This window comes from Gossypium arboreum, chromosome 4 (assembly GCF_025698485.1).
Source record: "Gossypium arboreum isolate Shixiya-1 chromosome 4, ASM2569848v2, whole genome shotgun sequence".
NCBI lineage: Eukaryota > Viridiplantae > Streptophyta > Magnoliopsida > Malvales > Malvaceae > Gossypium > Gossypium arboreum.
The window spans coordinates 102806519-102820227 of NC_069073.1; the positions used below are offsets into that span (position 1 = coordinate 102806519).

At 31.7% G+C, this 13709-nt stretch overlaps 2 protein-coding genes across 3 annotated transcripts; one reads left to right on the plus strand and one right to left on the minus strand.

Annotated features, from left to right (window-relative positions):
• Positions 1–8265: 8265 nt before the first annotated feature.
• Positions 8266–10351, plus strand: LOC108457665 (uncharacterized). 2 transcript variants are annotated; one of them, XM_053026445.1, is made up of 4 exons: positions 8266–8588; positions 8709–8801; positions 9130–9453; positions 9617–10351. In XM_053026445.1, the coding sequence occupies exons 3-4, from the start codon at positions 9172–9174 to the stop codon at positions 10046–10048; spliced, it is 714 nt and encodes a 237-aa protein (XP_052882405.1). In that variant the 5' UTR covers positions 8266–8588; positions 8709–8801; positions 9130–9171; the 3' UTR covers positions 10049–10351. The 2 variants fall into 2 exon arrangements, with proteins under 2 accessions (XP_052882405.1, XP_017612216.1); XM_017756727.2 differs by having other exon boundaries at positions 8759–8801.
• Positions 10352–11073: 722 nt separating this feature from the next.
• LOC108458222 (organelle RRM domain-containing protein 2, mitochondrial-like) lies at positions 11074–13444 on the minus strand. Its single transcript, XM_017757535.2, has 3 exons — positions 13180–13444; positions 11685–11753; positions 11074–11560 (listed from the first exon to the last, which is right to left on the minus strand). The coding sequence occupies exons 1-3, from the start codon at positions 13292–13294 to the stop codon at positions 11325–11327; spliced, it is 420 nt and encodes a 139-aa protein (XP_017613024.1). The 5' UTR covers positions 13295–13444; the 3' UTR covers positions 11074–11324.
• Between the last annotated feature and the right edge of the window lie 265 nt (positions 13445–13709).

Genomic DNA, 13709 nt, shown 5'->3' on the forward strand with positions numbered 1-13709 from the left:
TGCAGACACAAACACAGCTCTTCGTGAGCATCCTGATATAGGCTTTTATGACCTTCTTGACATGGCTCGCTTGAACTTCCTGTTATATGGCTATTTGTAACTCCTTGATATTAGCTCTTTGGAGTTACCTGTTAAGCTCAATGAGCTTCCTGTTTTAAACTCTTATGAGTTTCCTGATATAGCCCGGATAAGTATCCTATTACATGGCTCACATGAGCATCCTGTTATATGGCTTAAGAGTGTGCTTCTTGATTATGTGCTCTTATGGGTACCCCTGAATATGAATTAACGGTTTCTGATTTGTACACTTCGAGTTTACTACAGGTGTATCCATCGATATTTCAAATAAATTCAACAAGCAAAATCCTGACAAGAGAAAATATGAACACGAAATGACTTATTATATGTATCTGCTTGAAATACATGAAAATGATGATACATGATATATGGAAGTATGAAATGGTGATATATGAACATGAAACTTGTTTGATGAATATGTTCCTCTAAGATTATAGATTTGTACACTTCGAGTGTATTTTCCCAGGTTTCCATTGATATTTTAATTGGTTTAATGAGCAAAATCCTAACATGAAATAATCTAAACTTGAGACGAAAAATCATGAAAATGTACTTGAAATGCATGGGTATGATTTGTATATGTTATTTGAATTCATGATGTGGAAAGTATATGCATATGGGAATTTGGTTATTATTGAGCCCATACATGTTTCTTGATGTTTATATGAGATATTATGACTTAGAAATGAACTATTAACTGTATGTACATGAAGTACATGGAAATGACATTACCTAATATAATAATGCATGAATTGGTTGTTAGATGAATGTGGATCCTACTTGATGACTTTGTTCATCCATGATTAAGGACTATTATATGTGATTACTTGGCTAACATGATAAGGATATATGTTTAGGGCTTGTGATAAAATTGGTTGATAGTGCCTTGCATGTTTATTTTAAACATAAATATATGGTAAGTTATTTACCATGTTATACGAACTTACTAAGCATTTCATGTTTACTCTATTTTATTTTCCCTTGTTCTATAGTAATTCAGAAGCTTGTTGGATTGGAAGCATCGGTGGAGATCACTCACACTATCCATCAGCCTATCTTGGTATTTATGGTAAATTAATTATGGTTATAATGGCATGTATAGGTTAATTAGCCAATGCTGGTATGTAAATGTTTGGATTGTAACTAGCTATCGGAATGGCTTGTGATGAACATGTTTTGGTATGTATAAATGAGGATATAACATGTTTGGTGTGTGCTTAAATGATTGATTTATAGAAATCATGTTGGCATATTGAAAATTAATTCTAACATATTATGGTAAAATATGCATATAGGTGAATTCGATAATTTAAGCAAATTTGTATATTTAATTACATGATGGTAATGTGTCATTTAAGGTGTTTAAGAGCACATTAGTTGTATGAGATGATATGTCATGCATGAGACTTGGTTTTAACTTGAATTAATTGTTTAAAAATGGCTTGTGAATATGTTTAAGAATTGGTGTAAGAGGAAGACAATTTGGGTGAGAAATATGGCTTGGAAAATAGCCTATTTTTGTCCACACGGGCGTGTGTCCTTGCCGTGTATGGCTCATGGCCTAGCACATGGGCGTGTGACCTAGCTGTGTGTCCTATGCATATTTAAAATGTCCAAACAAAATGTTTAGAATTGATTACACGGCCTAACACATGGGCATGTGGATTGACCGTGTGATGCACTCACACACGACCTAGCACACGGGTGTGTGGATTGGCCGTGCGACCCAAATAAGAGAGTTAAACGGCCTGAGACATGGGCGTGTGACCCCTACATCTGGGAAAAATTTTAAGATTTTGCAAAAAATTTCTGAGTACCTGGTTTAGTCCTGACTTGTTTCTAATGTATGTTTTGGACTTCAAGGGTTCATATAAGGGAATTTATGATTGATTTCTGACATGAATACTGTATGGTGAAGAATATCTATTATTTAATATGTAAGTTCTGGTAATGCTCCGTAACCATGTTTCGACGACGGTTTCGGGTTAGGGGTGTTACAACATCATTTGCCACAAACATTCAACTTATACATATACTAGTACAAAACATACCACCTAATATGAATACTAATATACTAACACAAGTTACTCATATTACATGCCACATATATCCAAAATAAAACATTTTCAAAGTCTACCAAAAGATAGTTGGATAGTGTGATCTTCAATTTCATTCGATTGCCTGATTTCGCAAAATGATATCTACTAGAAAACAAGAAAAACGACACGAGTAAGCTTCTACGAGCTTAGTAAGTTCACAGGTTGAAACGATATAACTTACCGTATTTTCATAGTTTAATAATTAACAAATTCTTTAACTAACATCAACCTTGTCGATCACAAGCATTCAACAGGTGAGGATCATATATACGAGTTATTTTAAACATATCACATGTGCAATATCAAATATTATCAATTTACAATATAATATCAGAAATCATGAAAATGTATACAAGTCCTTAACAAGGCATTATATCCAAATATCATTTACACATCATCACCATGTCAGTTAACCATTAAAAAACCTACTAGATGAATGACATAAACAAATATGAATACATAGTTATCCACCCAAGACACGCCAAAATGCTCAACCAAGCCAATCCAACGAAGAACACACTTGGGCACCAAGTGCCTAGCCAATAAGTTAACATCCCTTCAGAAACACGCTTGGGCACCAAGTGCCAAGCTTGTAGGCTTTACATCCTCCCCCAAAAACATACCAGAATCACTGTAAATATAACTCGGTAGTCCAGAAAAAATGTTGGACTTCAATATATTCAGTGTATAATAACAAGTCAAGAATCATCATCTCATCACAGGTCAATACTGTACAGGGAGCAAAATAACCTATTGACATGCCAATTGTATCTTATCCTATGTTCATCCGAGCTCAATATACAAGATCGTAAAACACTTTACAATTTAATCACTTTCTCACGTTGTATCAATTTGTAACAATTTAATTATATAAACATATATTCAAAAATTCATAATTCACAAGTCAATATAATATTATAATTTATACTAAATTAAACCGAATGAACTTACTAGGGCTAAACTGCAAAGATAAAAATATTAGGGACTAGCAAGTAATTTTCTCTTTTCCACAATTTTCTATCGGTTATTGATCTATACGATAATTTATTTCAATTATCAGTCCCAAGTACATTATAAAAGCCCATTTGATGCATATGACTTCTTTATCGACATTTTTCATAATTACTCTAATATTTTATATTTTATTCAATTAAGTCCTTAAAACCAAAACAAACTCATTTTTCTTAATTAAGCCCAAAACTATTATGCCTAATTTATTATCCTAAAAAACCCCTCAAGTCACAAAATTTACAAGAAACTCATGCCATTTTGAGCCAGTTTTCAATTTAATCTTTAAATTCAAAATTATGTAAAATCACTTTACAAATTAGTCATATTTTAACATCAAGCTTTAAACCTAAGAATAACATTAAGAAAACTTCAAGAACAACAATGGAAAATTTTCAATATTTTGAAAGATTCACAAAATAGTCCTTAGGCTACTAGATTAAATTACAACGATCTCAAAAACCTAAAATTTATGAGAAATGGGTTTAAAACAAACTTACATGCATGAACACTAGATAGTCGAAATTCCCAAGCTCACACCATGGAGTTTTTTGATGGAAAATAACCAAATGAAGAAGATGGATGCCACTTTCTTTTGTTTTTATTATTTTAACCTTTGTTTAATTTAATAATATTATTATAAAACACCGAATTTTAATTCATTTCTTTCAACTAACCGTCCATATTTAGTTATGGTTTATTTGCAACATAAATTGTCCAACTTTAACTATTTAAGCCATTTAGTTAAGAAAAATCGATAGCAAGCAACTTTTATAACTTTTACGATTTAGTCCTTTTTCTTTAACTAACTAACCAAACATCAAAATTTTTGGACCAAATTTTACTATGACACTAATGACCTCTTAAATATTAAATAATTAATATTTACAGACTCACACGTTGAAATTGTGGTCCTGAAACCACTGTTTTCGTCACTACTAGAAAATGGATTGTTACACATTATACTATTCAATCGATTCACTATCAAACATTTGCACTACATATTCAACATTTACAAGTTTCATATCATTATCAATTGACTAAGATAAGTGTATGTACCTTATCAAAATATCAATCTATCCATAAACTTAACATTATATCATATAAGACTCCTTAAGGTATATGTCATTAAGTTAACAAAAACTTCACAAACACGCTGAGTCCGAGATTACAACTTGATGTTGATATCTGCAAATGATCACAATTAAACCTATCTTGCGCACAGAAAATAAAATTGTAATCTAAGTATAACTCAGTGGTATTCCTATAATCAAACATTAAAATATAATATAAATAATATAATGCGCTTTAACATGTTAAACTACGAGTCCTAATACATCATCTAATCATTCAATATAATTGCATGTCTTAAACCGAGCTATCATAGTTACATCATATACATTTTTTTCCTATCTCAATCGAATTGATTAAATCGTGCATTGTCAAATTCCGCACATGTGACAACTTACTTCATCATGAAAATTGCTTCAGTTGCACATTTAAAACAATATAAACTAATATCAAAACTATTCGATTTAGTCCTCATTGCTAGCAAGCAATTCAATTTAGCTCGTTTTATCATTTCTCTTACCTTATGATATTACCTTGAAACACAATTCATAAACACATCAATTGAAAATATTCGGATTATAGAAATACAAATCTTAAACTCCGAGCTATTTGTTGACGATTTTATCTTTCCCTTCCTTTTTGAGGAATCCAGATTGTCATTAGCTACGAATTGACATAAATATACAAGAACATCAATTCTATATTAAATTGCAAATTTTCACAATTTTTTATTTTGTTCAATTTAGTTCCAAAAATCGAGACTAACATAACTTTCAATCTAGAACTCATATACTCAAGCCAATTTCACTATAGTACTTTTTGGACCTTCTATTTCTCATTTTTACCACAAATTTCAAAATTCGTGCATTTTAGTCCCTATTAAGCAAAACTATCAATTGACTTCACAAGTTAATCCTTTTTTCACTCTACACTTATAATCTATCAATTTAACATTTCAAACTTTAAGAACTCATGAATGACATATTTCTAAAGCTTTAACAGTTTCGAAAAATAACACATGGGTCAACTAAATTAAGCTCCTGAGATTTCAAAAATTTTAAAAATTACAAAGAAAAATACTAAATTGCATTAACCAATTGAAACTTTGAAAATGAAATCCATAAGGCCGAATTTAGTCTTATTCTCCTTCAAGGTTTCGGTTTGCATGAGAATTAAAGATGGAGAATATGTTTTCTATTTCTTTCTAATATCTACTTTTAATCAATTTAATATTATTTTATTTATTTAATTTGGTTTAAGTTTTATAATATAAACCATGCACACCTACCACTACCGTCTACCATCTTTATTAGAATAGTAAAACTACCATTTAGATCCTTAGTGCATTTTCTAATTAACAAAATCCTTAACGATTGATCTTTTACCATTTTCATCATTTAGTCCCTGTACCTTAATTAACTATTAACTAAATAAAATTACTAGACCAAACTTTAATATACTTCTATACTAGCCTCATAAATATTAATATCTAATATTTACTAACACGCTTTATGAAAATGGGATTTCAAAACTATATTTTTACACCATTGAATTTCGGTCGTTACATGAATAGTGATTATTTTCATTGTGGAAGATACAATGGTGATGTGATATAAAAATGATAAGATTAGGTAAACAAATTTAATCTAAAAGGACCATGAATATCCTATGATAAGATCTTTAGACAAAAGCTTACTTTAAGTAGTTTTCGTAATGATATATAATGCAAAATTCAATTATGTTATTTTGAATAGATTCAATTAATGACTAAATAAATTTATAATTAATAGACCAAGAGTCAAAAACTTAATTACAAATTATTTTAGCCCTATTATATACATCCAATGGATTCTTCCACTAGTTCGCTATAACCTTGAGGGGCTGCATAATAAGAGCTTTAATTTAACGGACAAAAGCAATGAATGAGAAATAAATTACACGAACTACTTACTATTCACAATAAAAGTACTTTCTTGAGAAGGCAAGAGATGAATTAAGCGCTCACATTTGCATTGTTGTAGGTAATATTTAGTTAATTTGAGTGATTAAGTTGATTTTACAAAGTTTTAGGTTATTTTTGTCACTTTTTATTTAATAAGTTTTTCCAACCTCTTTTGTAAGTAATTGGATAAAGTTGGAGGGAAGAAAAGAGGATTCAAAAGAATCGGAGTGAGGAAATAGCTGAAACGAAAAAGCTAGAAACAATCCTAGAAGGCTCCAACTTGGCTTTCGTGAGCGACGACTTTGTCTCAACGTGTACATTTTAATTTTTTACTTCAGTTTTAACGGGGGTAATTTGATCTTTTCAAATTATTCTACCTTATCGAGCTAGTAAAAAATCAACAACGAATAGTTTTACGAGGTTGGTAAATTGTTAAACTAATTGGAAATGTTGACACTTGTACTTTTAGCAGTTGGCTTACATTGAGTCCAGATTGGGTTTAATCTTATATAAGTTATTAACTGCCATTTATTAAAAGGTTATCTTTAAGCATTACATTAGTAAATTGAGGTTGAATAGTAATAGTACTGTTTTATTATTCTATCCATTACATTTTCTTTCGTTTTACTATTCTTTTTTTTTTATTTTAAATTTTACTGGTTTTACGTTAGTAACTTATTTATTTATGGTTTGAGTGGTTAAAGTCGTCTGTACCATTTTCCTATGAACTCGATTTTCTGAATACTTGCTCACATATTTGTTTCATTATTATTATCACTTGACAATGATACTATATACTTTCAATTATTGTTTATTAAAATTGAAATTTTAAAACTTAAATAATAAATATATAATTTTTATAAAGTATATGTACTGCAGAATTTACCGTATTGATAATAAAAAATGGTTTAATTCATGTTTTGACTTTTTGAAGTAGATTCATTTTCTCACTTTGATTCTTATGATTCAAAATTTAATTGTCATTTAATTAAATTATGGCGTATGTTTTATTTTATCATTTCATAAAATTGTTTTTAAACATATTATAATTGAATTATTTTTCTTTTAAAAAAAATTCTTATTCTACCATCACTCACTCAACTGACGATAAATCCAAATGTTAGGGTTTTGAAACCCATTTGAAGCACAATGGTATGGTATTTTTCATGGCTCGGTGGTGCCCACGGCATGAACCCGTCACAGATGGCAACATCGATGGGAATATTGAAATCGTCGAGTATTTGTATTAAGCTTGGCAACAAACCGAAGGAGTTGGTAGTTGAGAGGTAAAAGAAGGGAGCAAACCCACCTTTGTTGAAGCCGTCAGATATAGTTCGAAGAACAATAGATGTTTTTGCTTTTTGGTTCGTTGAAATTAAGGGATCTGGAGATGAAACCAATTTTTCTTTATCTTTTTTTTTATTTTTTTATTTATAAGACTTTTGATTCTTGAAACCTTCAAATTATCCATAATTTTTTAATTATTTGGGATAACATATTTAATATTATATCTATAGACGAAGATGAAAAATTACCCAGAATTTGATGGAGACGAAGATTTAATTTTTAAATATTTAAATATTATATATTAATTTTTTATAAGGGTAAATCACTGAGAGGGTCTCTTAGATTCAGTGGTTCTGTAAAAATTTATTCTTGGGTTTTTATTTATGGATAAATGGAAGAGGGACTAGGGAGTGGGAGAATTAAAAAATATATTTTTATTTGATTAATTAAATTTAAATTTAGAAAGATTTAATCAAAATTATTTAATGAAAATACACAAGTCTTTGACATGGCATCGTGTGATTGGCTCAATGTTTTTTTTTAACGTCTGTTTAACTAAAAACCTTAACGTCTTGATAATACAAGTATCTAATTGGATCAAAAAATTTAAGTACTAAAATGAAAAAAAGGTATACTTTTAAAGTCCTAATTTACAATTAAGCCACCATTCGTTTGCCCCCCAAAAGAGAAAAGTACAATTCCATGATTGAAACGTGCACGTTTATAATTTGGTTTCAATTACAGCCAAAACGCGTCTTTTTCTCTCTCCTCCTTATATTATGTTTATATATATATATAGGACATCATCAACTTCTGACCCTTCTCCGCCTACACTGATCCCGTTATCTTCCTCTTCACGTTCCAACTTCTATTAGGGTTTTTCTGTCTAAATCTCGATCGATCCAAGACGAAAAGAAAAAGAAAAAATAGGGTCTTTTTTCTCACACAATTAGGGGGGTTTCGGAGAGCATAGGAAGATAATATGCCTTCGTTACCCTTTGAATCGATTTTGCTCCCTTTGCTTCCTTCTTCCACTCATTTTCATGTTGGTTTATGTTTATGTTCCCATCGTTTGAAACATCTTCAAAAAAGCGATCGTCGTGGTAATCTTAGTTAACATTTTCCCATCAATTTTAGTGTTCCTCCCCCCCTTTCTTTACTTCCATTTCCTCTCTATTTTTTGTCTTCTTCTCGATTCTTCTGTTTTACCGTACAATAAACAGGAATCTAGCTTGTTTGGAAGATTTGGGATTGATTTTGATTGTGATCTTAGGTTTAAATCTCGTCAACTGATCGCTGTAACCGTCTTAAGAAAGGTATATTGTTCTTTATTTTCTTTTAATGTTTTGCACTGTTTGTGGATTACCCATGATGAATGTTTGGATATGTTTTATGTTACCTACATTTATACGAATATTGCTCATCAAAGAATGAATCCCGCATTTTTTTTGTGAAATTTTGTTCTTTCCTAGTCTATTTGTTTACAGTGATTGAAATTTGAGTTCATTTTAAATTAATAATACGAAAACTATTAGGCTTGATTTATAATTAATTTCAGTAGTATGTATCATGTACGATATTCTACCTGGGACCATAAGTTTTTTCCGCTTAACAATTGTGACAATGGACTGTGAATTTTTGCAGCTAGCTAGGACTGTTTGTATTCATTGGTGTTATAAAAGGACCATGTTGGGTTCCCGAGAGGTAGATGATTTGAGTGACCTTAAACAGGCAATACTTGGTGCTTGTTTGAGTGAATGTGTTGGGGGTGATAGGAGTGGTGTGGACGATTTAATTGAGCAAGGACATCAAAGCAAACCTCCACAGAAGTGTTTAGGCAAGCGTGCCTCATTATCTACTACAGTCTCTCCTCCTGAGTATGATGTTGATGAAATCGAAACTTCATTGAGGTGGCTATTCTCAGAGGATTTGGCGCAGTCATCTTGGTCCTGTTCCGCTTCTTTCCCTGTAAGTGTTCTTAGGAGTCTCTTTAGATTAATGAATATACTATTTATGATACTAACATTCTATTATCAATGCAGTGGATGATGGGTCTTGTTAGCTTCTTAGAATCTTTTAGCAGAGCTTAGGTTCGTTTAAAGTTTTCTTACAGTCATTTACCCCTTAACAGACTCCATTGAAGCTAGTGTCTGCCCTCAAAGGTAGCCGTCAAAAACAGGGATTACCGACAAAGGAGCTGACAGTGACATGGGCCCCTGATGTTTATGATCCTCTGCCAACATCCGTTTTGCACACAGTTAGAGGCAAAAAGCAGCAGAAGTTGAAGAAGAACAGTGATAAGAAGAAAAAAGGAAAGAAATGGCACAAGGGAAACAACTCCTTGCGTGGTGGTGGTAAAGACAACAAACAGTTTCACAGAGGTGGTGGGAGTTTGGATAAGTGGTATAACTACAAACCACTTGAGCTTCATGGTACGGTAGTCAACGATGCCTCAGGCAACCTTGATGGTTTTAAGGTTGGCAGTACAGACCCCTACTGTGGGACTAGTTATCTGAAAAATTCACTCACTAGAATGCACTACTCTGTGGCGGAGGCTTTATGACTAAGGCTCTTCCTTTTACCGGTTCCTGTAGATAAATAAGCCCTTTTTTCTGTCCTCCCGTATGAATATTTTGAACATTTGCCTTTAGGTTGCAATTTGCTATGCTATGATCTTTTTGATAATGGTGTGGATTTGAAAGTTTTGTTCAGTGCGCTGTTTGTGCTGTGTAGGAGGCAGTACTTGAACAGCTTAACTGCCTTCTTGCTTTGTGAAATAGGATATTTTGTTTGATCAAATAGCAGACAGTGAGATTGTATTGGAATCTTATGCTCTTATTTTCTATTATTAGCTTTGTGAACTAAACATAGCATTTCATCTAGGAATCTGTCTTCTAAATCCATTATGATCGGATCTGATTCTTTTTTAAGCCTCTTGCCACAAATATAGGCTTCAAAAGAAAGTTATGTATGGTCCCATCCACTTAAACACCATAGATACCCCCAAAAAAAAAGGGAAAAGAAAACACGAAATATAAAATATTGCAGCTTGGATCTTATATTATACGGTAAATAAAAGTATCAGCTTAGATAAACTTACGGTTAAATCTTTAAACTATACATAAATTATGGTTTAATGTATAATTGTATATATAAATTTTAATTTTATGCAATTTTATATATAAAGTTTTGATTTGATTTAATTCTTATAAATTATTAATATAACATCATTTTATATTTATATATTACATACATAAATAATTATATTTATCTAATATAAAATAAATTTATATATTTATTTCTTTTAATGTGCAGAATTAAATTAAAATTAAAATTTCAAGTATATATTTGAATCACAATTAAAATTTCACATGTATTATTATACCAAATTAAAATTAATGCATACAATTAGATATTAAATTAAAGTTCACATATAATATTAAGATTTATCCTATAAGCTTATTCTTAATCCGACAAAGTTAAATGGTCTTCAAGACACCTGCTATGGCCTGTTTTATTCTACGGGGAATCCTCTTTACATGGCAATCATAACATTATTGTTCAGTTGCCATATTTGTGTCGTTTCCGTTTATTACCATAAAAAGGATATCATAAAGAGAAATCTCATGTGGGATCCAAGACAAAATTGAACTTAGAAGAATACAATTAACAGTTCCAACGAGGAAATATAATAAGAGTACAAATTGGTGTTTTCACTTTCCTATCCCGAATGATGAAATCATCAATTCATTCATCATTGATTCAATTTCTACCTTATATATCTTATTACTTGACGAATTCAATTAATCCCTGTATGGCTTCATCTTTCATAAACTGATCTACCCGCACCATCCAACAGTTTTGCTTGTTCTAAAACCTGTTTCAGAAGGACCGGATTCAGACTTAGGTGTAGGTTTGAATTCCCTTGGTTTGGCAGGGTCTACAAAAATAACCCATCCATGCAAAAACTTAGCATTCATTTCTTCTCTAGCCTTCTCAGCTTCTTCGATGGATGTATATGTAACAAAACCGAACCCTTTCGACCTTCCAGTGGCTCTATCTCTTACAATTTTGGCTGCAAGATCATTTAGAGCAATATATCAGGACAAAAACAGCATGAAGAAGTATGCTACTAGAGAAGAAACATAATTCCAAAGACAAAATATGAGAAGAGAATACGGGGAAGGGTTAAATTAAACCATCAACAATCTGGCCAAACGGATTAAATGCCTCTTTAAACTGTCCATCTGTTGTTTCTCTTGAAAGACCTGTTCAATTGACCGGAAAAGGGGAGGGGGGTTATGATCAAAAAGTGTCAGCAGGCAATGATGAAAGAAACCATAAAAAAGATATTTAAGAACAAGAAAATAATGTCAAGTTCTCTTCTTTGTTTCACTCCAGATGAACACAACCACCTTAAGGAGAAGAAGGATAATTCTAGCTAAAATATCAATGCGCACCAATTGTTGGAGAACTGATATGTGAGATTCAATATGCCATTGAGCTATAAAATTAGCGTTTCATCCCTTTAATTACTACCATCCACACTAGACTCAATGCTCTCCGCATCCTAATTTTAACAATCTCAGATGTCAACAGGAGTTCTCAGAAACACTTCAGTAAATAGCAAAGAGGCTTTGAATCCGGAAATAAAATGAAGCACATGAGGGAACTCTAGTGGGCACCTAGTAGACCCTTTCCCTTATTTCTGGTTTGCTAAAGTAAATGCCAGCTCTAGTTATTTATACAGGGTTCAAAGACAATATCCTGGGTTAAATGGAAAGGTGAATATGAAAGGACAAAAGGAGCTTTACTTTCTGTTCATATACATTTACAAAATCTCACTTTCAATAACTTGCGTGGGAATACACATCTGACCCACATAATATCAGAGACAAACCCAATGTCAGAGCTTTCCTGCCACGAATGCTGCTTGTTCTTCATCTCACCCACATTTCTGACTCAGATGAACATGATATACATGAAAATTTCCCATTCAAATGCTACCATAACAGCAATAATAAAACATAAACAAAAAGTAATCCTGAATGTTATTTCAGTGCATGCTAGATTCTAACGTTGACTAAAGGCTGTTAACCAACAATTGCATTTCAAGGACTCCTCAGTTGCTAAAACCGCAAAAGATGATTCCGAAACCCTTGATTGGGAAGGTCCAAAGGCACAGTGTCATAATGCCACAACACCATAGATACTTCTATTTCAATCCTTTATTCATCTACCACTAAAGTAACTGCAATTATTCATACAAATGGCAAGGCACGTGCTAAATTATTAGTGGAAAGACTAAATAGGTAAAGAAAAAAAACCCCCAAACTTTTAGCTCATCTTCTATTAGAAATGGTAGTTTGTAATAATAATAGGGTTATGCCTGTAGACCTTGATTAGCCCCAATAGATGCATGCTTTATGTTTAATTCAATAGAAAAAGGGAAACATTCTCTAATTTTCGCTCCTCAGCATTCTCTTTGCATCTTACTAAGGCATTTATTTTGGATTACTAAATTACTTTTTCCCCTAATTTTACAAGAGGCTTTCCATTTTTCATGCAATTTTCTTTTACTTCTTCATTAACCCAATCAAAATCTCAATTTTTTAAATTTGAAATAAACAATAAGAAAATGAAAATGTCAACCAAGGAATCACCAATAAATGAACAAAGGAAATGAGAAAGTACCGCTAATGAAGAGCTTGGGGGAAGTGAGAGTCGAATTCAGACGAATCGAAGCGAACTGAGAAGAAAGAGTGGAAGGCACGGTGAAGACGCGGCGGAGCCTGGAAGCCAAAGCCATCGGAAAGGAGACGATAGAGCCGACGGCCGTTGAAAAAAATGGAGCCAAATTAGGTTAGGTTAGGGTTTTAAGGGTTTATATAGGAGGAGTTTAAAATGTTGAGAGGACTAAAACCCACGCATAGACGTGACGGTTTTCCAAGTTTGGAGTAATAATAAACTAATTTTATTTCTAACATTTTTATAACATAGGGAAATAAAATTCTTTAAGGATAAATATTCTTGCATTGACTAATAGCATAAATACTTTATAACTAATTTATACTTGTAATTTGATTAGTAAATAACAAATTTTCACTTTTTGTTTTGGTTAAAATGAATGATTATATATTTTAATATTAAAATAACAAAACAATTGGAAATTTCAAAATAAATAAAATTAAAAATAATTGCCCAACCAAATTTCACTAATATTT